The 25,637-nt window shown below is 37.4% G+C and overlaps 1 protein-coding gene across 2 annotated transcripts in view; it reads right to left on the minus strand.

Annotated features, from left to right (window-relative positions):
• Positions 1–3,129: 3,129 nt before the first annotated feature.
• The window catches only part of LOC126297691 (dihydropyrimidinase-like), a 67,677-nt gene continuing 45,169 nt past the window's right edge, over positions 3,130–25,637 (minus strand). For both annotated transcript variants that reach the window (XM_049988808.1, XM_049988807.1), the window contains exons 8-12: positions 23,815–24,040; positions 23,547–23,657; positions 5,660–5,812; positions 5,199–5,367; positions 3,130–4,073 (exon numbers count right to left, since the gene is read on the minus strand). In XM_049988808.1, coding sequence (XP_049844765.1) covers positions 3,991–4,073; positions 5,199–5,367; positions 5,660–5,812; positions 23,547–23,657; positions 23,815–24,040 — 742 coding nt within the window. In that variant the 3' untranslated portion in view covers positions 3,130–3,990. The remainder of the gene's footprint in view (positions 4,074–5,198; positions 5,368–5,659; positions 5,813–23,546; positions 23,658–23,814; positions 24,041–25,637) is intronic.

Below are 25,637 nucleotides of genomic sequence, written 5' to 3' on the forward strand. Positions count from 1 at the left end.
AAGAGACGTGGGCCAGCTTACCTCAGGAGAAGATGCAACAGCTTTGTGGCACCCTTCCCAGACAAATCAGTACAGGCACCCAAACCGGAGAGGGTGCAAAGTTATACCGATAAGTGGTCTCATACTACCAAGTTCTTTGTAAATTTGACTATTTTGTAATCACTCCAACATCATAACATACCACCTCAGCCCATTAATTTCCATTTTGTTTCCTCCTCCCCTTCTGTGTGCTTCACTTTTTTTGTCAGCAATGTAGATTAGTAACAGCAAGGGGCCTGTATCACTTGTTTCACTCTATGGCTACTCTAACTTTCTGGCAGGAAATCACAAATCCAGTCACATAACTGAGATTATACTCCATAGGCAAACAATTTAATTAGAAGCCACTTGTCAGGAGTGGTGTCAAAAACCTTCTAGAAATATGGAAACAACTTGAGAGCCACTGTTGATAGCATTCATTACTTTCTGTGAATAAAGAGCTAGATGTATTTCATAAGAACAATATTTTCTGTGCTGTTCATGGGTCACTAGGTCACTTTTGTTGTATATCATAATTTTTGAACACAGTATATGTTATAAAATCCTACTGCAAATTGTTGTCAATTATATAGGTCTATAATTCAGCAAATTACTTCTGTTTCCTTTCTTGTATGTAAGTGTGACCTGTGTACAGTCTTTAGCTATGTATCTTTCATCAAGCTAGTGGCTGTATATTATTCCTAAAAATGGAACTATTTGATCTACAAATTCTGAAAGGAACCTACCTGATACAAAATCTTGACCGAAAGACTTGCCTTTCATACATGATTTAAGTTGCTTCACTATTCCAAGGATACAGTGACTGGTTCTAAATTACTCACATTATCAGCAGTCCTCAATTTGAATTCTGGCACAATTACTGCATCTTCTTTGGTGATGGAATGCTAGAAAACTTTGTGAAGTAACTCACCCGTCATCGGCAATACCACCTTAGCTGTCACTCAGGCAAATATTGTGTCTTGTCACTGGTATACTATAGGGACCAGAATTTCATTGTGGAAACTATTAAAAGCATCTCACACTGAAGTTCATGCTAAGTTTTGAACTCCTGTAACTTTGATATTTTGATTTTTTTAAAATCTAGGTGCTTTTTTTTTTCATTCGTTCTCCAAGAGTGTCTTGATCTCTTGTTTGTTACTGGGATCTGTTGCATCTCTCTTATTAATTTACTTGGTAAAAACACTCAATTGCTGTCAAACACTATTTCTTTGAATTTAAGGCATGTATGGTTGACAAGGTAAGTTTGGAAGGAATGGAGCTTGCCTCTTAGGAAGACATACAGCAATTTTTTATCTGCTTTCTTAAATAGACATACTTTACTGTTAATTTATATCCTTAAATGTTTAAAATATAAAATCACATATTTATGTAGTGCTCATAAAGACATATCATAGAAGCTTCCTTTTCAGTGTCTAGATCATGCAAACATATAAGCAGCTTATCAGCTTTGTTGTTTAATCCTCTAACATTCTGATGCATAATGGTAATGCTATTCATACGATTTCTTTCGTGCATAATCCTTCAATTACTGCAGCTCTTAAGCAGTCTGAATGACACATTTAATCTAAAAAAGGCTTACCCCCTTAAATTTCGAGCTATTAGTTCAACTAATCTGTCTTTCACCTCCTTGTTAAAGTGTAGGTCATGCCTTATGGATCAGCATCTACCAACAGCAGTAACTGACAACACAAATGTGAGTACCACCCAAAGTCAGTAGCAACTCTGTCACCTCCTGGTTACCTCACCAAATGGCTTTTTTCACCCGTGGTTGATTGTACCACTGCAGAACCTCAAAAAAGCCAATATTTGGGTGTAACGTTGCTCCACTAATTGTCTCCAGGTTACCCCCAATACTGCATTCTCCATTCTTGGTCAGGTTGAGGACTGCTTCCCAACTACCAATACCTGGTTCTCCTCACTTTGATCCCTAGTCTGTGCCTCAGCTTTCACTAATTACCTGGGCAAAACAAGCACTAGGTTTTACACATACTTGTGACCTGGTAACCTTATCCTACTTTAGCCAGCCTTAACAATGGAATTATTCTATGTTGTTTTTCCTTCCCTTATATATGTTTTGTTGAATGACACACAGTTCAGTAAAACCATCTAAATATATAAAAAACTCATTTCACAATTTTAAAATATCAGCTAGCCATCATCTGAACAATTGCAAAATCAAAAACTCCTTTTCAGGTCCCAGCTGACGAACTGAATGAATTTTTCTCTGTGCCAGTCAACCCACAAGTGGCAAATAGCTGTTACCCGCAAAAATGTCCAATACCTAACCAACCACAACACTTTCCACCCAAAACACACAACACTAAATAGAACAAGAAAAACAAGAATGAGAATCTCATCGGGAGTGATAGGCAACAACAGTATCAGCATACCCATGATAAAGAATGTCACCGATAGTGTACTGCCCGTCTTAACTGACATTTAGTTGCGGGGGTAAAATGGCATCAAAGAGAAAGAGGGTGGTAATGTCCATGAACAACATCAGTCCATCTGAGATCATAGAGGCATTTGCAAACTTTTCAGGATGCTAGGGCATGGGATTTGGTGGCATAAATGACTGACTGCAAAGTAATGATGACACTGACTACTGGTAGATTTCTCGTAATCATCATCGACTGTTGTCTGCAGACAGTGACCGTAGTCATAATGTATTAACTGTTGAAAGTAGGCAATCAACCTGAAAACATTATGAAACAGACAGAGGCAACAAAGAAACTGGGCAAAATAATGGTTTATTTAGCTGAAATTACGCTGTTGAAATGCCTGCACAATTGTGCTGCACGTAAAAGACATACAAAACTTTCCAATTATTTCAGCCACTGTTCAAAATTTATGAAAAGTAATGATAATTTGCATTTTTATTACAAAATAAATATAATTCCTGTGTTTATGGTATTAATGCATCTCATTCTAAGTTTTTTCTGAACTTCAGGATAATCATGATTTTCTATAGTCCACACGTCTTAGTCCAGATTAATAAGGTTACACTGTACTTTCTTCTGGACATATATCTAAATCATGTTGGCAATCAAAGCTTCAAAAACTGATTTTGGTTCAAGAATTTCAACAACATAAGGTTAAAGAAATTTATTAATTGATAAAGCAAAATAAATTAAAATGTCCACAGTAAGTTCTGTTCACTGTGCCATCAATATGAAGAAACAACAGTCGTCACATACATTCATTTGATTAACATTCAAACATCATGAAGACATTTTTTCTCGAGAAACTGTGCTTACATGGCATACAAATCATTAAGAAACAATTTTTATTCTATTACAGTCATATATGCAATTTACTTCTAAGTATTTTTCTACACAACTTGTAATGCACAACAATTACTGTATACCAAAATGTGCTCATAAAAACAGGCAGTGTTAATCTGTTAACTCCATACATTTCAGCAACCATACAACATACATAGCCAAGACTTCTGTCACTCTGACGAAGTATTTCTGAATACTGAGTAGAAGAGTTGTTCAATATCATTTAAAGAAAGCTACACTTAAAGAGTACTGAAACAATGTTTCCAGCTTCTGTAATTATAACAGCTTCAGATGCAAACAAGCATTACAAGAGAATAATTAAAATATTACTGCATAACAATAAGAATAATGAGCTTTTAATTGGTACAATGCAGAGGGCAGAATGTTAACAAACAACGTTTACAACAAAACCAACCGTATTAAACTTATCTTCAAAGCACCACTATGAAAAAGTACCCACACGACAATCAACTTACACTTTCTTCTTCTGTGGCTTACTTCAAGCTAGATATAGCTGGAACGTCTCCTTACAATTCCAATTTTAAAAAGCAACAGCATACAATTTTACACATGAAGTATCTGAACAATTATCACTCCAGCTGCCAGGCACTGCTGCACAGCATAACCAAAATATCAGCTGCCAATACGTGCACAGAATCGCACTGCTTCACCAAAACCCACCAGATGACTGTCCACCAGGGGGGTTCTTCACTCTGATGCAGGACTTCCTTGCAGTGTCATCGAGCTCCTCTGAAACATGAGAATTGGCAGTGGGTTATTTTGGTCACCGAATATTGAGAATTGGAAAAAAATGAAAAATTCAAGTGCTATGGATGGTAAGCATGCAGTTAGATTCTTTTATGAAGTCCTGAGCTCAGTAACTTACAAACATTATTTTCCTACTACATCTCAATCTGGAGGTTGTACTATAAGGCACAATTAGAGTGTTCACTTCAGCACACAAGTTTATCAGTTAGCATGCTTCAGTTGGATATAAGGTAGCTTTGTTTTAGCCACACTTAACAGACTCCAAACCACTGTGAAACATGGCTTTTTGTGCAAAATTTACTACTACAACATATCAGGAGTGATTGCCCTGTATGCTGCAGTATCACCTGTGTAAGTTACCGATGCTGACATTTGTTTTTGCAGTATTGCTGAATGCATTGTAAAGTTACATTACTGTCAATAACAGAACAGATAGTTCAGTCAGTAACTATAATGTGCTGTAATTACTTATATTTTTATCAGTTCTCTTAACAAAAGTTTCCCTTGCTTTTATTGTGAATCTATGTTGCAAGGTCATCACTCTCAATGACAGTAATGATGTAGTGGTGAGGAGTCTGCTTCTTGGTGCCATGGAGGTAAGTAAAGATAAGCAGTCTTGAGAGCCTAGACCTGTTAGAACTGTGGAGATTGGCTTTTTGATGTGAGCTTTATTTGTAGCACATTAGTATGGCAGACAAAGGAAGCTGTAAATGAATGGAATTTTAACAAAAAAATCTAAAGCGTAACTTCAGGAAGCTACATTTTTTAGTACATCACAATTTTTCAGTATTATTAATGGTTAGCCACAAGAGTTACTGGAATTATGATATCAGCAGTTTTAAGGTTAAAAACCACCAAGATGTGAGTAATTAGACATGATAAGGTAAGATTACTGTGGCAAGAAAAATTATACCGCCAAACATTGACGCCTTTAAATTGTTCTATAGTTTTCACATCTTACACAATTTATACTTTCCTTTGGGAGAAGAAGACTGAGTTCCTAATGCATTATTTTGCAATTACGGTATAATCTCTGCACAGATATGTAAATTATAATCTTACCACTTATTGAGAAGGTTGAATCTTGCAGATTACGTTGTCCCTTACTTGATGGGCAACTCGTGAGTGATGCTTCAGCTGCTGGGGACACAGGTGCTTCATCAGCCAGTTTTGGCTCCAGAAGAATTCCACCATTTTCAACTGCGATATCTAATTTGAGTTCATTCATTTTCGTTACAACTGCAGGTACTGATACTGCATTCAAAGTTGCATCCTCCTGAAAACCATTAGTTGTCAATGACTTTTCTGTAAATTTTTACACATAATTATTACACTCAGTTTCAGATCTGATGTTACGTCAAAGAAAAGTGTGCAGTCAACACTGATAAATTCCTTTCATTGACCAAGAAAGTACTGTCATACCATCCCTGATGTAGAAGATATGTGCACACAATGGATAGCTTTAGGATCTACAGACTGGCACATTAACATGATAGTTTTAATAAATGCAAGAGACCTAAAGAGGAATATATTCATCTACAAAATCACACAATATTAACTGTACTTACTTCGGCATGTTTAACCTTTTCATAAACATATTCCGAATACACTGGTGTTGGAACAAATTTTCCAAAACCTTGAACAGCCTTCAAATCACCTTCATCAACACACACTCTTCCATTAACTATTACGTATTCTGGAACACCATGACATTCCATTCCCTGAAAATATTGTAATTTTAGTAAACACAATGAGATTTCATGGTCAAAAATACTAAATGTAATACAAATGTAGATAATAAAATAACTGTTTTTCATTTACTGTGTAATGACAATCAGTGTGGTAAGCCTTTGGGCTTTTTTAAAAATTTTACACCCTTTGACCTGGTCGATTAGCCATGCACGATAGCACCCACTTCCAGGATTAGAGAAGGCACATTGCCCCTGAATTTAATCCACCCAGCAGATCAGCAATGAGGCCCATGTACCAGACAGTCTGGAAATGGTTTTTAGATGGTTCCCACATCCAACTAGCTAAATACCAAACTGGTATTATGTTCCATCTCAGCTATGACTGTAAACTTTTCAAAAATATTCTCACATTCTGCCATGGGATAACTCTGCCACCCTCTACCACTAACATGCTGACCTCATGAAAAGAAAAACAAAGGACAATATTATGCCTTTTGACAGGAATATGACGTGTGATTACACATGCTCCTTTCTATTCTGCTGTGTGGATCATGACACACCGACAAATATAATGTAATTTTTGTGTGATGTTTTATAATCATCCACGAGTAAGGGGGCATCAGATAATGGCCCAAGAAATAAGTGTGTTTCAAATAATAAACAGCATCATATATGAAAATTACTTCCTTCAAGAAATGATTAACTTGTGGCGAGTAAATGATATTTACAGATGAAAGCCATAGCCTATACCTTTATTACATTAAAGAAACAACATAAAATTTTTAGTTGTCTCTAAACGTGATCTTCTCTCACAATCCCCAAAAAAAGGAAAGCATTGAAGTAACTAGGCAGTGTATTACATATTCTTTGAAGCAGTCTGCCAGACATATGACAAAATGAAGTCTGAATGTCAGCTTCACACTCCTCAATACATTGCATATTAAGATCAGCAGTTTTCAATGTAACGATGGCATACGTGACCAAAAACAAGCCATAATTCATAAAACAAAATGGTACAAAAGAAGTAATCTGCACTGATCAGGGTTAATGAACACTAAAAACTCTAGTGGAATCTGGAATTCCCTATTCTTTGTGGGGATTAGTGGAATTGGAGAAAAAGCTAGGCTCACTCATGAGGTCTCAGCACAGTTAAGAATATGCTACTGACCTGTCTTGCAGGCTAGAGTTGAGTGAGTTAATGGCCTGAACCAAAATTTTTCAGTAGTGGGATGAACTCTGCTGCTGCCTTTAACCTGTGCTATAAGATGGCGACTTCTAAGGTTCCACTGGATCATTCAGACATGCACTTTACATGATTGGTAGCCCTGCGCCTGCTACACGGACGTCTGAGTCACAGCTCTTGTACAAGATAAGTAATTTAAGTAGTAATAAACTGTTTTTTAACACTTGAAACTAATTTATTACGTTAATTATAGTGCTCTGCAAGCATACCATTAAAGGTTTTTGTCTTACTCGCGTATTTTCACAGTAATCACGTAAAGTTCATTTTGTTTACATATCGCGGCCAGGCCGAACTTTTGAGTTTTCAGATTAAACTTCATACCGCAATCTTAAGTGCATTTACTGATAGTTTAGTGTGCTAAATACGTTTGCTGCCCCTTTATATCTGTAGAGTATCGTCATCTCTTAAGTAATTTCCAGTAAAAAACTTCTGAACCACTGTTTACATAGTCGCGAGTAGGCCTAATTTTTCGTACACGTATTTTCATTGTTTTCCGGTAACTTAATTGTCTTTCTGTCACTAAAATAGATTTGTACCACGAGTGTAAAGTGCCTGACGTGCCGTAGGATCGTTAGCTCCGGGGTCTGGTGTGATGGATGTAGTAACTTTTTTCATTGGGGCGACTGTAGTGGCGTGGGAATTGGGAAAATGAGCGAGACTCATCAGTGGTTCTGTAGGCTATGCAGTAGAGATAGGAAGATTGTGGAACAGGAGGGGAAAATTGCTGCCCTTCAGGCTGAGTTAGATGAGGCTAGGCGAGAACTGGGCAGGTTAAGGGGGGAGAAGGGTAAACAGGGGTGGGAAGTGGCAACAGGCATGAGGAACAGGCCAAGAAATTCTTCTGACCGCTTTGTTATTAATGTACAAAATAGGTTTGACCTGTTGCCTCAGTCAGAAACTGATGAGCCTCTCACAGAAGTAGATGTACACAGGGCTCAACAAGCTTTCAGCAGCAAATTGATTAAGAATGTAGGGAAGTCTGCAAAGAGAAAGAAAGTCTTGTTGCTAGGTAGTTCGCATGCTAGGGGTGTGGGCCAACTTCTGCAGGATGAATTAGGGTTGGATTACCAGGTCACAAGTTTTTTCAAACCTAGTGCTGAACTTGGGCAGGTTACAGAGGATTTAGGTTCACTATGTAAAGGTTTTACTAAGGAAGACACCGTGGTTATTGTGGGTGGGCCGGGCAACAGTATTGACAGAGATCCGGGGTACAGCATAGAGTGTGACCTGGCAAAGATTGCATCGGCATCGAATCATACCAGTGTTGGGTTTGTGTCGGTTCTGGAGCGCCACGACCGACCTCATTTGACCTCTTCTGTCAGGAGAGTTAATTTGGAGTTGGAGCGGCTACTTGGATCTGGTGCGGGGTCACACATTGGTGTGGTTCGTGTTGATTCACTCTGTAGGTGGGACTATACTAGACATGGCCTACACCTCAACAGGAAAGGGAAGGGTAAACTGGCTGGGCTGATAGCAGGAAATTTAAAGGGGGGAGGAACTACATCTCATGGTGGAAACTCTTTTTTAGTGTAAGATCAGTGTCCAGTGGGAAACTCAGCCATGCAAGTACTAAAGATGTCAAAAAAGTTCAAGATAGTTGCAAAAGTAAAATGAAAAATGTTAGTATATTTCATCAAAATATTGGGGGATTGAACAATAAAATTGATGAGCTTCTGCTTTGTTTAGAAGATATAGAAACTGAGAATGTAATAGATGTACTATGCCTGTCTGAGCATCACATTGTCACTGATATGCAAAAGGTTAGCATCAATGGGTACAAATTAGCTGCACATGTAAGTAGAGATAATATGATGAGAGGAGGAGTTGCCATATATGTCAAAAGCTTCCACAGTGCAAAAAATTTAGAAACTAAAAAATTTTGTGTAGAGCAACATATGGAAGCATGTGCCACTGAACTTAAACTAAAGGATGGCACTTTCATAATTGTAACAGTGTATAGGTCCCCCTCAGGGAATTTCCAGCTATTTCTGGAAAACTTGGATGCTTTGTTGTGCTATCTGTCAGACAGGGGGAAGCAAATTATCATTTGTGGGGATTTCAATGTTGATTCCCTGAAAGAGTGTAATAGGAAGAATGACCTTTTAGTATTACTCAGTTCTTTCAATTTGAGCTCCGTCATTGATTTTCCTACTCGGATAACAAAGAACAGCAGTACATTGATAGATAACTTTTTTATAGACCAAGATAAGTTTAAGGACATAAATGCTTATCCTGTTGAGAATGGTCTTTCAGATCATAGTGCACAGCTTGTTACAGTACATGACATAGCTCCATGCAGTATAATAAATCAGACTTTCAAAGCAGTGCGTTCAATTAACAATATAAATATTGCAAACTTTAGGGAAAGCCTACAGCAGCTAGACTGGGATGAAGTGTATAAGGAACCCGATGCAAACTTGAAATATAACTTATTTCACAATACATTTTTAAGGGTATTTGAAAATTGTTTTCCCAAGAAAATAGTTAAACATAATTCCAAGAAAACATATAAAAAACCTTGGCTAACTAAAGGAATAAGAATATCTTGCAACCGCAAAAGAGAACTGTATCTAACAGCAAGATGGAGTACTGACCCCGAAATTGTTCAATATTATAAAAACTATTGTGCGGTACTAAGAAAAGTTATTAAAAAGTCCAGAAGCATGTGTATCATGTCTGAGATCAGTAACTCTGATAATAAAATTAAAGCAATTTGGAATATTATTGAAAGGGAAACAGGGCAACCAAGAGCACAGGAAGACTTTAGTGCAATAAAATTGAATGACAAGTGCACTAACAAACAATCAGAAACTGAAAATATTTTGAATAATCATTTTTTAAATGTTGTGGAGAAAATAGGATCTAGATCTTCACTAGAAGAGGCAAGGCTATTAATAGAAGAGGCCATACCTGCACAGTTTGAAACAGCTGTAATTCCACCAACCTCTCCCTCTGAAATCAGTAAAATAATAAACTCACTGAAAAGTAAAAGCTCTTACGGAATTGATGGCATTTCCAGCAAAGTACTTAAAGCTTGTTCCCCACAGATAAGTAGAATTCTCAGCCACGTATGTAATAGCTCTTTGGAGCAGGGTGTTTTCCCTGATAGACTGAAATATGCCATTGTAAAACCATTGCATAAAAAGGGGGATATGTCGGATGTCAACAACTACCGCCCAATCTCTCTTCTGACAGCTCTATCAAAAATTTTTGAGAAAGTAATGTATTCAAGAGTAGCCTCCCATATTTGTAAAAATAAAGTACTAACAAAATGTCAGTTTGGTTTTCAGAAAGGCTTTTCAACAGAAAATGCTATATATGCTTTCACTGATCAAATATTAAATGCTCTGAATAACCGGACATCACCCATTGGTATTTTTTGTGATCTCTCAAAGGCCTTTGATTGTGTAAATCATGGAATTCTTTTAGATAAGCTAAATCATTATGGTTTGAGTGGGGCAGTGCACAAATGGTTTAATTCATACTTAACTGGAAGAATGCAGAAAGTTGAAATAAGTGGTTCGTGTAATGTTAAAACAGCTGATTCCTCAAACTGGGGTGCTATCAAGCACGGGGTCCCACAGGGTTCGGTCTTAGGTCCTTTACTGTTCTTGATATACATTAATGACTTACCATTCCACATTGATGAAGATGCAAAGTTAGTTCTTTTTGCTGATGATACAAGTATAGTAATAACATCCAAAAACCAAGAACTAAGTGATGTAATTGTAAATGATGTTTTTCACAAAATTATTAAGTGGTTCTCAGCAAACGGACTCTCTTTAAATTTTGATAAAACACAGTATATACAGTTCCGTACAGTAAATGGCAAAACTCCAGTAATAAATATAGAATTTGAACAGAAGTCTGTAGCTAAGGTAGAATTTTCAAAATTTTTAGGTGTGTCCATTGATGAGAGGTTAAACTGGAAGCAACACATTGATGGTCTGCTGAAACGTCTGAGTTCAGCTACGTATGCTATTAGGGTTATTGCAAATTTTGGTGATAAGAATCTCAGTAAATTAGCTTACTATGCCTACTTTCATTCACTGCTTTCGTATGGCATCATATTCTGGGGTAATTCATCGTTGAGTAGAAAAGTATTCATTGCACAAAAACGTGTAATCAGAATAATTGCTGGAGCCCACCCACGGTCATCCTGCAGACATCTATTTAAGGATCTAGGGATCCTCACAGTAACCTCACAGTATATATATTCCCTTATGAAATTTGTTGATAATAATCCAACCCAATTCAAAAGTAATAGCAGTGTGCATACCTATAACACCAGGAGAAAGGATGATCTTCACTATGCAGGGTTAAATCTGACTTTGGCACAGAAAGGGGTAAATTATGCTGCCACAAAAGTCTTTGGGCACCTACCAAACAGCATCAAAAGCCTGACAGATAGCCAACTAACATTTAAAAATAAATTAAAAGAATTTCTAGATGACAACTCCTTCTACTCATTGGCTGAATTTTTAGATATAAAGTAAAAAAAAAAAAAAAAAAAAAAAAAAAAAAAAAAAAAAAAAAAAAAAAAAACTTAATCATTAGTGTCATGCAATATTTTGTGTAATGTAATTTCTTGTACAGACATCTTTTATTAACCTGACACGTTCCACATCATTACGAAGTGTCGTATTCATGATCTATGGAACAAGTATTAATCTAATCTAATCTAATCTAATCTAGCAACCATTCAGAGGCAGAGTACAAGTTTACTGTACATGGGTCTCTCTCTTTAATTTAAGCTTAACTCAGAGACGTACTTATGAATATCCATCATCCACTAACTGATTACTGGACCAGTTAAATCAAATGTTAAAATACTAGCAGTCAAAACAGCAGCAGCAGAGTTCCAGAACTAGTCTCCTTCAGCTGATATCAGTAAAAGGGAACACAAATAGAAGACAGTCTCTCAGGGGATTCTGATGCAGTGTACTGCACCTGTTAAGGAAAACTCATAGAAGACTTAGTGGTACCTAGTCTCCAGTAATGCTCCACTGTTGGGGGTCCTTACAAAGTCATTCTTACGGAAGAAATCAATTCCTTTATTTCAGATATTTGATGCTAGTGTAGTTACAGATCAGTATAACACATGTGAAAACTTAACAGAGGTACGTTAGTAACTTATATGAGAAGAGTTGAAAAAATGGTGACAATTACAAAACTATGCTGTGTTAATTTAGGAAAAAAAGTATTGCAGGTTTAACTACTCTGCTACCTCCATCATATAGGTTGTGTAAGGATCATGAAGATATGGTAAGAGACAATATAACACACATGGAAGGCATAAAGATGGTGATTGTTACTCTCATCACAAACAAATGGAACATGACAGGGGGAAAGAAAGATCATCAAATGTTTTGTAAAATGATTTGTCTAAAAGTACGAAATATGCAGATTAAAGAAACATTTTACACCCCTTTGAATGATGCTCAAAATTGTGGACAGCGAACAAGATGCCAACCAGAATTTAAAGTTAAATGTTTAACTTAGAATTTCGAAGAGTACTGGATGATATTTGTTGAGTAGGTTATGTTGACTGTGCACCTTATTTGCTGTTGATAACTTTCTGTATAATTCAAAAGGTATGTCAAATGTCTCTCTAATCTATTTTATTCCTTACTTTTACATAAATCACTTTGCAAAACGTTTTTCACATTTTTTTCAAATTTATTTTCAAGTTTTGTTCAGAAATCATGACATAATATTTTAATATCAATTGATATTCCACTATTATTATTATTATTATTATTATTATTATTATTATTATTATTATTATTATTTCTTTTCTTTCTCAGATGTTATGTCTGGTTAAAAATGGAAAGTGACGTGGACCTTTATCAAGTGTGACTTCCTTTTAACTGTACGGTATATGTTACATTGCATTTAGGAACTTTTGGGTAATTGAACAAGTATCAATAATTACAGATTTCTGTAGTTGTATATATAAGTTTGGATGTAGCTGTATTGTGTTGATGCACTGGTGGATATTGTGTGGTATGACTCCTGTAGTTGATAGTATAATTGGTATAATGTCAACTTTATCCTGATGCCCCATGTCCTTGACTTCCTCAGCCAGTTGGATGTATTTTTCAATTTTTTCTCCTGTTTTCTTCTGTACATTTGCTGTATTGGGTATGGATATTTCGATTATTTGTGTTAATTTCTTCTTTTTATTGGTGAGTATGATGTCAGGTTTGTTATGTGGTGTTGTTTTATCTGTTATAATGGTTCTGTTCCAGTATAATTTGTATTCATCATTCTCCAGTACATTTTGTGGTGCATACTTGTATGTGGGAACGTGGTTTTTTTATTAGTTTATGTTGCATGGCAAGTTGTTGATGTATTATTTTTGCTACATTGTCATGTCTTCTGTGGTATTCTGCATTTGGTAGTATTGTACATCTGCTTGTGATGTGATCTACTGTTTCTATTTGTTGTTTGCAAAGTCTGCATTTATCTGTTGCGGTATTGGGATCTTTAATAATATGCTTGCTGTAATATCTGGTGTTTATTGTTTGATCCTGTATTGCAATCATGAATCCTTCTCTCTCACTGTATATATTGCCTTTTCTTAGCCATGTGTTGGATGCGTCTTGAACTATGTGTGGGTGTGTGAGATGATACGGGTGCTTTCCATGTAGTGTTTTCTTTTCCCAATTTACTTTCTTCGTATCTGTTGACGTTATGTGATCTAGAGGGTTGTAGAGGTGGTTATGAAATTGTAGTGGTGTAGCCAATGTATTTGTATGAGTGATTGCTTTGTGTATTTTGCTAGTTTCTGCTCATTCTATAGAGAATTTTCTTAAATTGTCTACCTGTTCATAATGTAGATTTTTTACGTGGATAAATCCCCTTCCTCCTTCCTTTCTGCTTAATGTGAATCTCTCTGTTGCTGAATGTATGTGATGTATTCTATATTTGTGGCATTGTGATCATGTAAGTGTATTGAGTGCTTCTAGGTCTGTGTTACTCCATTTCACTACTCCAAATGAGTAGGTCAATATTGGTATAGCATAAGTATTTATAGCTTTAATCTTGTTTCTTGCTGTCAATTCTGTTTTCAGTATTTCTTTTAGTCTTTGTCTACATTTTTCGTTTAGTTCTTCTTTAATATTTGTATTATCTATTCCTATTTTTTGTCTGTATCCTAGATATTTATAGGCATCTGTTTTTTCCATCGCTTCTATGCAGTCGCTGTGGTTATCCAATATGTAATCATCTTGTTTAGTGTGTTTTCCCTTGACTATGCAATTTTTCTTACATTTGTCTGTTCCAAAAGCCATATATATATCATTGCTGAATACTTCTGTTATCTTTAGTAATTGGTTGAGTTGCTGATTTGTTGCTGCCAATTTTTTAGATCCTCCATGTATAGCAAATGTGTGATTTTGTTGGTATGTTCCAGTAATATTGTATCCATAATTTGTATTATTTAGCATGTTGGATAGTGGGTTCAGAGCAAAGCAGAACCAGAAAGGACTTAATGAGTCTCCTTGGTATATTCCACACTTAACCTGTATTGGCTGTGATGTGATAGTATTTGAATTTGTTTGGATATTAAGCGTGGTTTTCCAATTTTTCATTACTATGTTTAGGAACTGTATCAATTTAGAATCTACTTTGTATATTTCCAATATTTGTAGTAACCATGAGTGGGGTACACCATCAAAAGCTTTTTGGTAATCATGTATACGTAGTGCAGCGACCTTTTTTTAGTTTTAGCTTGGTATGTCACCTCTGCATCTATTATCAGTTGTTCTTTACATCCTCGTGCTCCTTTGCAACAGCCTTTTTGTTCTTCATTTATAATTTTGTTCTGTGTTGTATGTGTCATTAATTTCTGTTTAATGACTGAAGTTAATATTTTGTATATTGTTGGTAGGCTTGTTATGGGGCGGTATTTAGCTGGGTTTGCTGTGTCTGCTTGATCTTTAGGTTTCAGGTAAGTTATTCCATGGGTAAGTGTATCAGGGAATGCAGAATGTTAAATAATTTAGTTAGATGCGAATGTGTTGAGGTGAACTTCTTTAGCCAGAAATTTGCTATTTTATCTTTTCCAGGGGCTTTCCAATTGTGAGTAGAATTAATTGCTTTGGTGACTTCATGTTGCAAAATTATCACTTCAGGCATTTGTGGTATCATCTTTTATGTGTCTGCTTCTGCTTGAATTCACCGTGCATGCCTGTTATGTTGTACCGGGTTTAACCATATGTTGCTCCAGAAATGTTCCATGTCTGTTATGTTTGGTGGATTGTCTATTTTAATGTGTGTGTTATCTATTGTCTGATAAAATTTCCTTTGGTTTGTGTTGAATGTTTGCTTTTGTTTCCTTCTATTTTCACTTTTTTGTATCTTCTAAGTCGTTTGGCCAATGCTTGTAATTTCTGCTTCTTTTCATCTAATTGCTCTATCGCTTCTTGTTGTGAGATTTTACCTAACCTTTTTCGTTTTTTTGTCTGATATTTCATTTCTTATAAACTGTGTTAGCTGTCCGATGTCTTTTCTCAGTTTTTCTATTCTGATCTGTAGCCTGTGTTGCCATGCTGGTTTTGTGGGTGTCTTCTGTGTGTTGGTTGGTTCTGATCTCTGCCTAGTGTGTATATTTAGTGTAGTGAGTGCTCCTATAAAACCAGTAGTTGTAACACTTCCATAGTTGTATTTTCATTTATTTTGTTGTGTATGGCTGTGTTGATAGTAGTTGTTGTTGTTTCAACTTGTGGGTTATTTGGTGGTCCATGCAAGACTGGTCTAATGTCTGTATTTGTGTCTTTGTAGTCTATATATGTCTAACATGTGTGTCACTTTGTGTTCTATTTGTGCTTGTTCTGGTGGCTGTCTTAAGATTTCGTTTTCCTCTGATTGTTTAATTGATGCGTGTTGTTCTTTGTTTGTTTGCTCTGGGATGTGGGAGTCCATTACTGTATTTTCTTTTTCTTCTGATTGCACATTATTTTGTTCCAGTATTTGTTGTACTTGTTGTTTGATGTTTTCTAATTCTGGCTGAAGTATCCTGTTATTTTTTATTATTACACGGATCTGATCAGCTAGCCGTTGTTCTGTTAAAAATTTTTATTCTGGGTATCTGGTAATAAATGTTGTGTATACTTGTGATCTGTATCCAGTTGTGTTGGTTCCTAGGTTTGTTGCCTGGTAATAACAGAACATGAGGTGTCAATTAACTTCATCAGACCATCTCATCCTCTGTCTTTGTTTTCCTTGTAGGATGGCTGCAGGAAGCATATCCTGCAGAACACCTCTATTTGGATTTAAATCATTTTCCAGTTGGCTAGCAGTGTCGTTACCATTGTGGGCGGGCATAGGGTTCAAGCATCGTCCCCGACCATGACGGCGCTTGTCCGAGGCTTCTTTAGTTGTGTCCTGAACCAACTAATCACACTAAAAGGGGGGTTAGCCCTATTAGTGGTTTGTTCTTTTCGTCGCCTTTTACGACTGGCAGAACATACCGGAGGCCTATTCTTTTCCCGGGGATGATGATGATAATAATAATAATTCCCGGGGATGATGATGATGATGATGATGATAATAATAATAATAATAATAATAATAATAATTATTATTATTATTATTCGATTTTGACAGTTTCATTTCACACTAATGTAACTTTCTGTGTTTAAGGTTCAGATTCTTTATTAGTTGTTGACAACATGTAGCAGAATGAGCTTTACATTCACATACAGAAGCAATTACTGTATTAATTACTGTTCACATCGCATGTACAAATAACTTATGTTTTGGTAATCTGCTGCACAGTCTTATATTCCTCATCCTGAAGCTCAATTTCTACACTATTAGTATCCATAAATTCTCTTAAACTGCAGAATGGATTGCTTATTAATCTTTTATCCAACTCACTTTTAAAATTACTGAAAGACGTATTCACTTCAGAATGTAGTAATTTTAATTAAAAAATGTTGAACAGTTCACTTTGTGAGAGTTGTCCATTTTTGTCAGCCTATGTCTAGGAATGTCAATATTCGTCATATTTCTGGTGTCCTGACAGTGTATGTTCTCTCTGGGATCAAACTCTGCAACAATGTTTATTGTATATATTACTGCTTCATAGATTTAAAGACTCATCACTGTCATTATTTTTGTCGTAGTGAATAAAGGGCAGCAGTGTTCTCTTGCACCAACCTTATACATTATTCTTAGCACTTTTTTTTAAATCAGTAATACATCACTGACATGACATGATGACATGAGTGACTCCATAACAACAGCCCATAGGATATGCAAGATTGAAAACTGAAGTAAGCTATCCTGAGATACTCATTTCTCACTGTATCAGATAATTTCTATACAAGATATTAGGCCCTTGATGTCTTTCTGCATGCAGGACTAATATGAGGTTTCCAGTTTGTAATAAATGTGTAGTCCAAGCAGTTTTACAGATTTTGCTTCTATTTCTTTACCTTGTCCAGCAGCAGGCATTGAGTTTTCTCTGGATTTTATTAGACGTGAACCAGTTTAGTGTATAGGAGTGTGTTTCCTCCGATTTCTGGCATTACCTTAACCTATCTCGATTTGTAGAGATTGAAGTTGTGTCATCTGCATAGCAGATAACTGAAGCCCAAGACAATGTGGCAGATCATTAATTGCCAGAACGAAGAAGAACGGTCCAAGGACACAGCCCTGAGGCACACCAGATGTGACTTTCTTCAGGGAAGAATGCTTACCTCGAATTCACACAATTTGCCTACTATTATTTAGATAAGAATTAATTGCTTGAAATGCCGTATCATTTATTCCCTAATACTGTAGTTTGGGTAGTAAGATGTCATAGGGAGTACAGTAAAAGCCTTACTCAAGTCACATAGCTCAAGAGAGACAGTGTTCTTATTTTCAAACGCAATTAATGCCTGATTAACAATTTCAAGGAGTACCATAAGTCAATATATGTCCTCAAGAAATTATTAAAGAGAGTTTCAACAGTTGATTTATCTACATCATATTCATGATGAAAGTAGGAGTTTGTGTTTCTAAGACAGACTGTGAATAGTATATTTCTCCTCCTGGCCTCTAACCCACATCATGCTTGACTTATTATTTGTAGTCACATAATACCTGGCTGTGTACAGTGGTATGTGAGGAATAGTGGATCACAATCCGCTAAACATTCATCTGCTATGCTAACTGAGTACAGGTCTCTTGAGAAATTAAATCTAATATTTTCCGTACAGGTATTCCCACATGTTGGCTGTAATAATAGATTTAATGATCTGAGTAAGTTTGTAGATGTTTTTTGAGTTGGGATCATCTGAGCCAGACAACTAGTTGAAATCACCACGTACCACAACATTAGTTTTGAGTTTTAAAATCTCTCTCATCATTTGTTCAAAATTCTCAAAAAATAAATTAATATCAATCACCATTTAGAGATCCATACCAATTGACAATTATATTTTGTGTGGACTAATCACTGGATGTCACCTGGGTAACAAATCCATCAGTGACATTTCACTACTCTTCAAGCTGCACAAGTGATGGTTATGAACTGGAAAGGTGAAGGAACAGTAACTGCATGAAATCAGTTCCAAAGTGTTACCAGCAGTCCAGCAAGCACAATAACTGTACAAGGTCTGTTCAAAAAATTCTAAAACATTAGTAATTTTGCATCAATGGTGCACTGGAGTGAAATGCAGTTGGCATCCCTGAACACCCCTGTGTTTAATGTATAACAGCTGAAAATTTCATTGTTGTATGTCTGTTGTTCAGTGCTGTGTTGAGTGGAACATTGCGAATTTAGACACAGTAATGGTAGAAGAGCAACGCGTCTGCTTGCAATTTTGTGTGACACACACACACACACACACACACACACACACACACACACACCAAATGACGCAGGAAGTCTACAGTGACGAGGGCTTAAGCTGTACTCTGTGTTACGAATGGCTCACACGGTTAAAAATGGCCGGACAGAAGTTAAAAAAAGATGGCCCTTGTTCAGGATGCCCTCCAATAACTACAGACAACACTCGTGTCAGGTACGTCAACAAAATTGTGTATGCCAATTGATGACTCACCAGCTAATAGATTGCAGAAGAATGTAATATTTCAGCATCCTGATGCTGCATTTGGAATGGATTGTGTTGCCACCAAGTTCGCTCCACGGCTCACGAGTCAAGATCAGAGAGACCACCTCGCAATCTGAAGAGCTTTTGGATCATGCACATGAGAATGAGATGTTCCTTAAGAGAATCATAACTGGTGATGAAATGTGGGTCTATGGTCATAATGTTGAAATCAAGGTTCAATCTTCACAGTGGGTCAGGAAAGGTTCTCCGAGACCAAACAATGCTTGTTGGGTCAGGCCAAATGTCAAAGCCATGCGGATAGTTTTCTTCGACTTTGAAGGATTAGTTCATCATGAATTCATGCCACAGGGACACTCTGTTACTCAATGATACTATCAGCATGTGTTGTGATGCCTGCAAGAAAATTTGACAAGGAAACAGCTTAAAGCAGGCTCAGACATGGTAATTGGATGTCTCTATAGGCCCCCGGGCTCAGCAGCTGTTGTGGCTCAGCACCTGAAGAATAATTTGGAAAATATTTCGAGTAGATTTCCCCACCATGTTATAGTTCTGGGTGGAGATTTTAATTTGCCGGATATAGACTGGGAGACTCAAACGTTCATAACGGGTGGCAGGGACAAAGAATCCAGTGAAATATTTTTAAGTGCTTTATCTGAAAACTACCTTGAGCAGTTAAACAGAAAACCGACTCGTGGCGATAATATATTAGACCTTCTGGTGACAAACAGACCCGAACTATTTGAATCAGTTAATGCAGAACAGGGAATCAGCGATCATAAAGCGGTTACTGCGTCGATGATTTCAGCCGTAAATAGAAATATTAAAAAAGGTAGGAAGATTTTTCTGTTTAGCAAAAGTGACAAAAAGCAGATTACAGAGTACCTGACGGCTCAACACAAAAGTTTTGTCTCAAGTGCAGATAGTGTTGAGGATCAGTGGATAAAGTTCAAAACCATGGTACAATATGCGTTAGATGAGTATGTGCCAAGCAAGATCGTAAGAGATGGAAAAGAGCCACCGTGGTACAACAACCGAGTTAGAAAACTGCTTCGGAAGCAAAGGGAACTTCACAGCAAACATAAACATAGCCAAAGCCTTGCAGACAAACAAAAATTACGCGAAGCGAAATGTAGTGTGAGGAGGGCTATGAGAGAGGCTTTCAATGAATTCGAAAGTAACGTTCTATGTACTGACTTGGCAGAAAATCCTAAGAAATTTTGGTCCTATGTCAAAGCGGTAGGTGGATCAAAACAAAATGTCCAGACACTCTGGGACCAAAATGGTACTGAAACAGAGGATGACAGACTAAAGGCCGAATTACTAAATGTCTTCTTCCAAAGCTGTTTCACAGAGGAAGACTGCACTGTGCTTCCTTCTCTAGATTGTCGCACAGTTGACAAAATGGTAGATATCGAAGTAGACGACAGAGGTATAGAGAAACAATTAAAATCGCTCAAAAGAGGAAAGGCCGCTGGTCCTGATGGGATACCAGTTCGATTTTACACAGAGTACGCGAAGGAACTTGCCCCCCTTCTTGCAGCGGTGTACCGTAGGTCTCTAGAAGAGCGAAGCGTTCCAAAGGATTGGAAAAGGGCACAGGTCATCCCCGTTCTCAAGAAGGGACGTCGAACAGATGTGCAGAACTATAGACCTATATCTCTAACGTCGATCAGTTGTAGAATTTTGGAACACGTATTATGTTCGAGTATAATGTCTTTTCTGGAGACTAGAAATCTACTCTGTAGGAATCAGCATGGGTTTCGAAAAAGACGATCGTGTGAAACCCAGCTCGCGCTATTCGTCCACGAGACTCAGAGGGCCTTAGACACGGGTTCACAGGTAGATGCCGTGTTTCTTGACTTCCGCAAGGCGTTTGACACAGTTCCCCATAGTCGTTTAATGAACAAAGTAAGAGCATACGGACTATCAGATCAATTGTGTGATTGGATTGAGGAGTTCCTAGATAACAGAACGCAGCACGTCATTCTCAATGGAGAGAAGTCTTCCGAAGTAAGAGTGATTTCAGGTGTGCCGCAGGGGAGTGTCATAGGACCGTTGCTATTCACAATATACATAAATGACCTGGTGGATGACATCGGAAGTTCACTGAGGCTTTTTGCAGATGATGCTGTGGTGTATCGAGAGGTTGCAACAATGGAAAATTGTACTGAAATGCAGGAGGATCTGCAGCGAATTGACGCATGGTGCACGGAATGGCAATTGAATCTCAATGTAGCGAAGTGTAATGTGATGCGAATACATAGAAAGATAAGTCCCTTATCATTTAGCTACAAAATAGCAGGTTAGCAACTGGAAGCAGTTAATTCCATAAATTATCTGGGAGTACGCATTAGGAGTGATTTAAAATGGAATGATCATATAAAGTTGATCGTCGGTAAAGCAGATGCCAGACAGATTCATTGGAAGAATCCTAAGGAAATGCAATCCGACAACAAAGGAAGTAGGTTACAGTACGCTTGTTCGCCCAATGCTTGAATACTGCTCAGCAGTGTGGGATCCGCACCAGGTAGGGTTGATAAAAGAGATAGAGAAGATCCAACGGAGAGCAGCGCGCTTCGTTACAGGATCATTTAGTAATTGCGAAAGCGTTACGGAGATGATAGATAAACTCTAGTGGAAGACTCTGCAGGAGAGACGCTCAGTAGCTCGGTACGGGCTTTTGTTGAAGTTTCGAGAACATACCTTCACCGAAGAGTCAAGCAGTATATTGCTCCCTCCTACGTATATCTCGCGAAGAGACCATGAGGATAAAATCAGAGAGATTAGAGCCCACACAGAAGCATACCGACAATCCTTCTTTCCACGTACAATACGAGACTGGAATAGAAGGGAGAACCGATAGAGGTACTCAGGGTACCCTCCGCCACACACCGTCAGGTGGCTTGCGGAGTACGGATGTAGATGTAGATGTAGAAATGAGGTGAGACAATTCATGGCTCTTGCATCATAATAATGCACCTGCACACTCATCCCTGTTGGTACATGACTATTGGACTAAAAACAAAATCACTGTGCTGCCTCATCCCCCACACTCTCCAGACCTGCCGTCTGCAGACTTTTCATTTCCAGAGTTGAAAACCTCACTGAAAGGACAACCTGATGGAAGCAGTTGGATTTTATGAATACCTGAAGAACACTACCTGCCATCATATATAACGCCAGCAGTGAAGTAGACAGAAAGTGGTGTTATGGTGTGAGGGTGCTTTTCACAATTATTGTGTCATACACTTATTGCAACTTACAAAAATGCTACGTGTGACAGTATATGAAAACATTTTACTGCATTGTGTACTGAGTAAAGTAGACGAACAGTTCAGAGACTGACTGACTGCATCATCATGACTATACAGCGGCACCTGTGAGGCAATTGCTTTTGAACAATAACATTCCTCAAATGGACTGGGCTGCCTAGAGTCCTTAACTGAATCCAATGGAACACATTTGGAATGAATTAAATCATCAACTTTGGTCCAGATCCCAGTGCCCAACAACAGCAGAGTTCAAGCTATCAAAGACAAAGGTTGAAAACATCCCATATTTAAGTTCACTAATAGGTGTCTTGATACTTTTGATCAGATAATATATACCAGCTGTGTTGCTGTTTCTGCATAGCATTTTATGTAGGCATGACATGAACCAGCTGACCACTCTAATGAATAGCAACTGCCAAACTGTGACCAAAGACAGAGTATACCACCCAGTAGTACAACACATTTCTGAGCACAACATGCTCAATTTCAATGACTGCTTCACACGCTGTCCCAGATGGATCCTTCCAGGCAACACCAGCTTTCTAAACTACATTGATGTAGTCATCCTTGCAATACATGCTTCATTCTTATAATCCTATTGGCCTCAATATCTGCCCCACATCCACCTTCACCATGTTCCAAGATCCGAGCTTCTCTCATCCTGCACCTACACCCCTCTTCCCCAGTCTTCCTTTCATTCTGTCTCCCATTCCAATCGATCACTGCACATCAGTATGTGCTGCACAAACTCACCTGGTACAGTGCCCCCACAGAATTCCTATCTTGTATTTTCATGTTGCCTCTCCCTCCCACATGTGAGCCTGAGCCCCCCCCCCCCCCCCCCCCGTCCTCTCCACTCCACTCCACTCCCCACCAACTTTATCCCCTTATCCATTCCACATGACAACTTTGCATCCCAGTCAAGCAAGCTAAGGAGCTGTGTTGCTCTAAACAAGATCCATCTGAAAGCTGAAAAAGTTTGGTCTTCTTTCTGTGCCTTTCATCAACTTGCTTAACTTTAAATACAAACACTTTAGGTTAGGCTTTATGACGACTTATGGATATAAATTAAAAGACTGTCTTCATCACCACATTAGCATGAGCGTCAGTATGTACTATCACATCTACAACAAATTTAATTATTTAGGTTCCGAAAGATCTTCCCAATATATACTTACCTCAAAGATGTTGAAATCAACAGCCTGATTATGAGTTTTAGCAGAAATAACTCTTGTCTTCACTGGGTCCCAAACAACAATGTCAGCATCAGAACCAACGGCAATACAACCCTATATTAAATGTTAAATGAAGAATTAAAGATGAAGTATTTTCTGTTTGGAACTTTTGTTTCATGTGCAAAATTATGAGAGATATTTAAAGTTACAAATTTTTACAATTCAGTACCTATTCTATGATACATGTTCTGTAGCAGACCAAGAATCTCACCTTCCTAGGATAAATATTAAATATTTTTGCTGCATTTGTGCTGGTGACAGCGACAAAACGTTTTACATCCATGACTCCAGAGTGGACACCCTTTTCCCACACTACTGACATCCTGTCTTCAACACCATTTACACCATTTGGAATTTTGGTGAAGTCATCTTTACCCATAGCTTTTTGGTCCAGACTAAATGTACAGTTATCACTGCCAACAAGCTGAAGTCCATCTCTAAAATAGCAAAATTTATTAATAAGTGTGTTCAGCTCATAAAAGATGGGAATCTTTGACATGAACAATGCCAGGAGAGAAAACAAAACACACAAAAAACAACAGACAAATATTTTCTAAAAATCTTTAGAACAGAGAACACAATCACTACAAATACATTTATTTACACACACACACACACACACACACACACACACACACACACACACACACACACAAGAGAGAGAGAGAGAGAGAGAGAGAGAGAGAGAAGGGGAATGAAGGACAGGCAAGGCATGTCACGTCCACATGCACAAGATGTGAATTATTTACACAATGTCAAAAAATATTAAGCTTTTTACATTAGCACTTTCTTGTTCTTTCATTTGCCCACATATCATTAACAGTATATTCTACATATTTACACAACAAACTGTGCTCATATTATGAATTTGATTTTTAATGACTGCCTTAAGTGTTCACAATAATTTATGCAAAAAACAACACAAAAGCACCAGGTTTTGAGTTGTGCTGGATTAGTAATCATTAATATAAGAAGTAAACAGCCTTTCTGCATTGCATTCACTAATCTCGGAAGAAAATTTCAAATTTTCTATACTGTGAGATGTTTTTGTCTTCAAGCTAAAAGATGCCCTAGCAGGCATAATAGAAGTGTCCTTTTAAACATTGAGCATTAGTAAGTGAGAACATAATATTGAGCATATAGAAAACTGAAATATTTATTAAGTTGAACTATTCAGTTTACTCACTGAAGTCTTATAATCACCAAACTCTTCAAAAATTCAGTTGAATGAAGGGATGCATGCCCACCCGCATGAGGCTGAGTAATCATTTGTTTTAGAGTCCGGGCTAGAAACCATCTTACTATCACCATCACAGCTATCAATCCAAGGGTAATTAACATGCATTATCAGTGGTTCCATATGGAACAGCAAGACAATTGAACTTGCCTAATTTGTACTGACCTTTGTCTAGTACTCCTTTTTGATCAGTAATGAATGTGACGCCCAGAGCTGTTTGATTTAAAGATCATTATCAGCTATCACAACCCAGCTTATTCCTTTTGGCTAAAGGCTTGCTACAAGGAATAGCAGTATGGAAACACTTAAACACAGTGGTTCTGGCTGTTATGTTTCGGAGCCAGAGCAGAGTACTGAAGCAAGTTTGGTTATATGGGACACCAGAACAGTTAGCAAGTCAGCAGATATACTGCCAAGTAAATGAGAGACAGGAAGAGCACTGAATCATTAAGCACTTTTTAAAAAAATTTCTCACAATAAAGTGTTATTTGAGTGACTGACAAGCATTTAAGAGCATCATTCATGTTTCATCACTTGTAACAGTAATACTGAACATAGCCAAACTACCAGCTTAACCTTTGGAATACTAGGGGATTCAGGACAGATTTCTCTTGTATGTTTGCTTTACTTCAAGACAATATGTTTGGGAAAAGGTATGTAGCAACCATTGATGACTTTGAAAAGACAGGACTATTAACATTACCAGCACTTAATAAAATTCAATAACTAAGACTTGATAAAATACACACTGCATATGAAACACACACACATATATATCATAAGTGCACAGGTGCCAT

This window comes from Schistocerca gregaria, chromosome X (genome assembly GCF_023897955.1).
Source record: "Schistocerca gregaria isolate iqSchGreg1 chromosome X, iqSchGreg1.2, whole genome shotgun sequence".
Taxonomy (NCBI): Eukaryota; Metazoa; Arthropoda; class Insecta; order Orthoptera; family Acrididae; genus Schistocerca; species Schistocerca gregaria.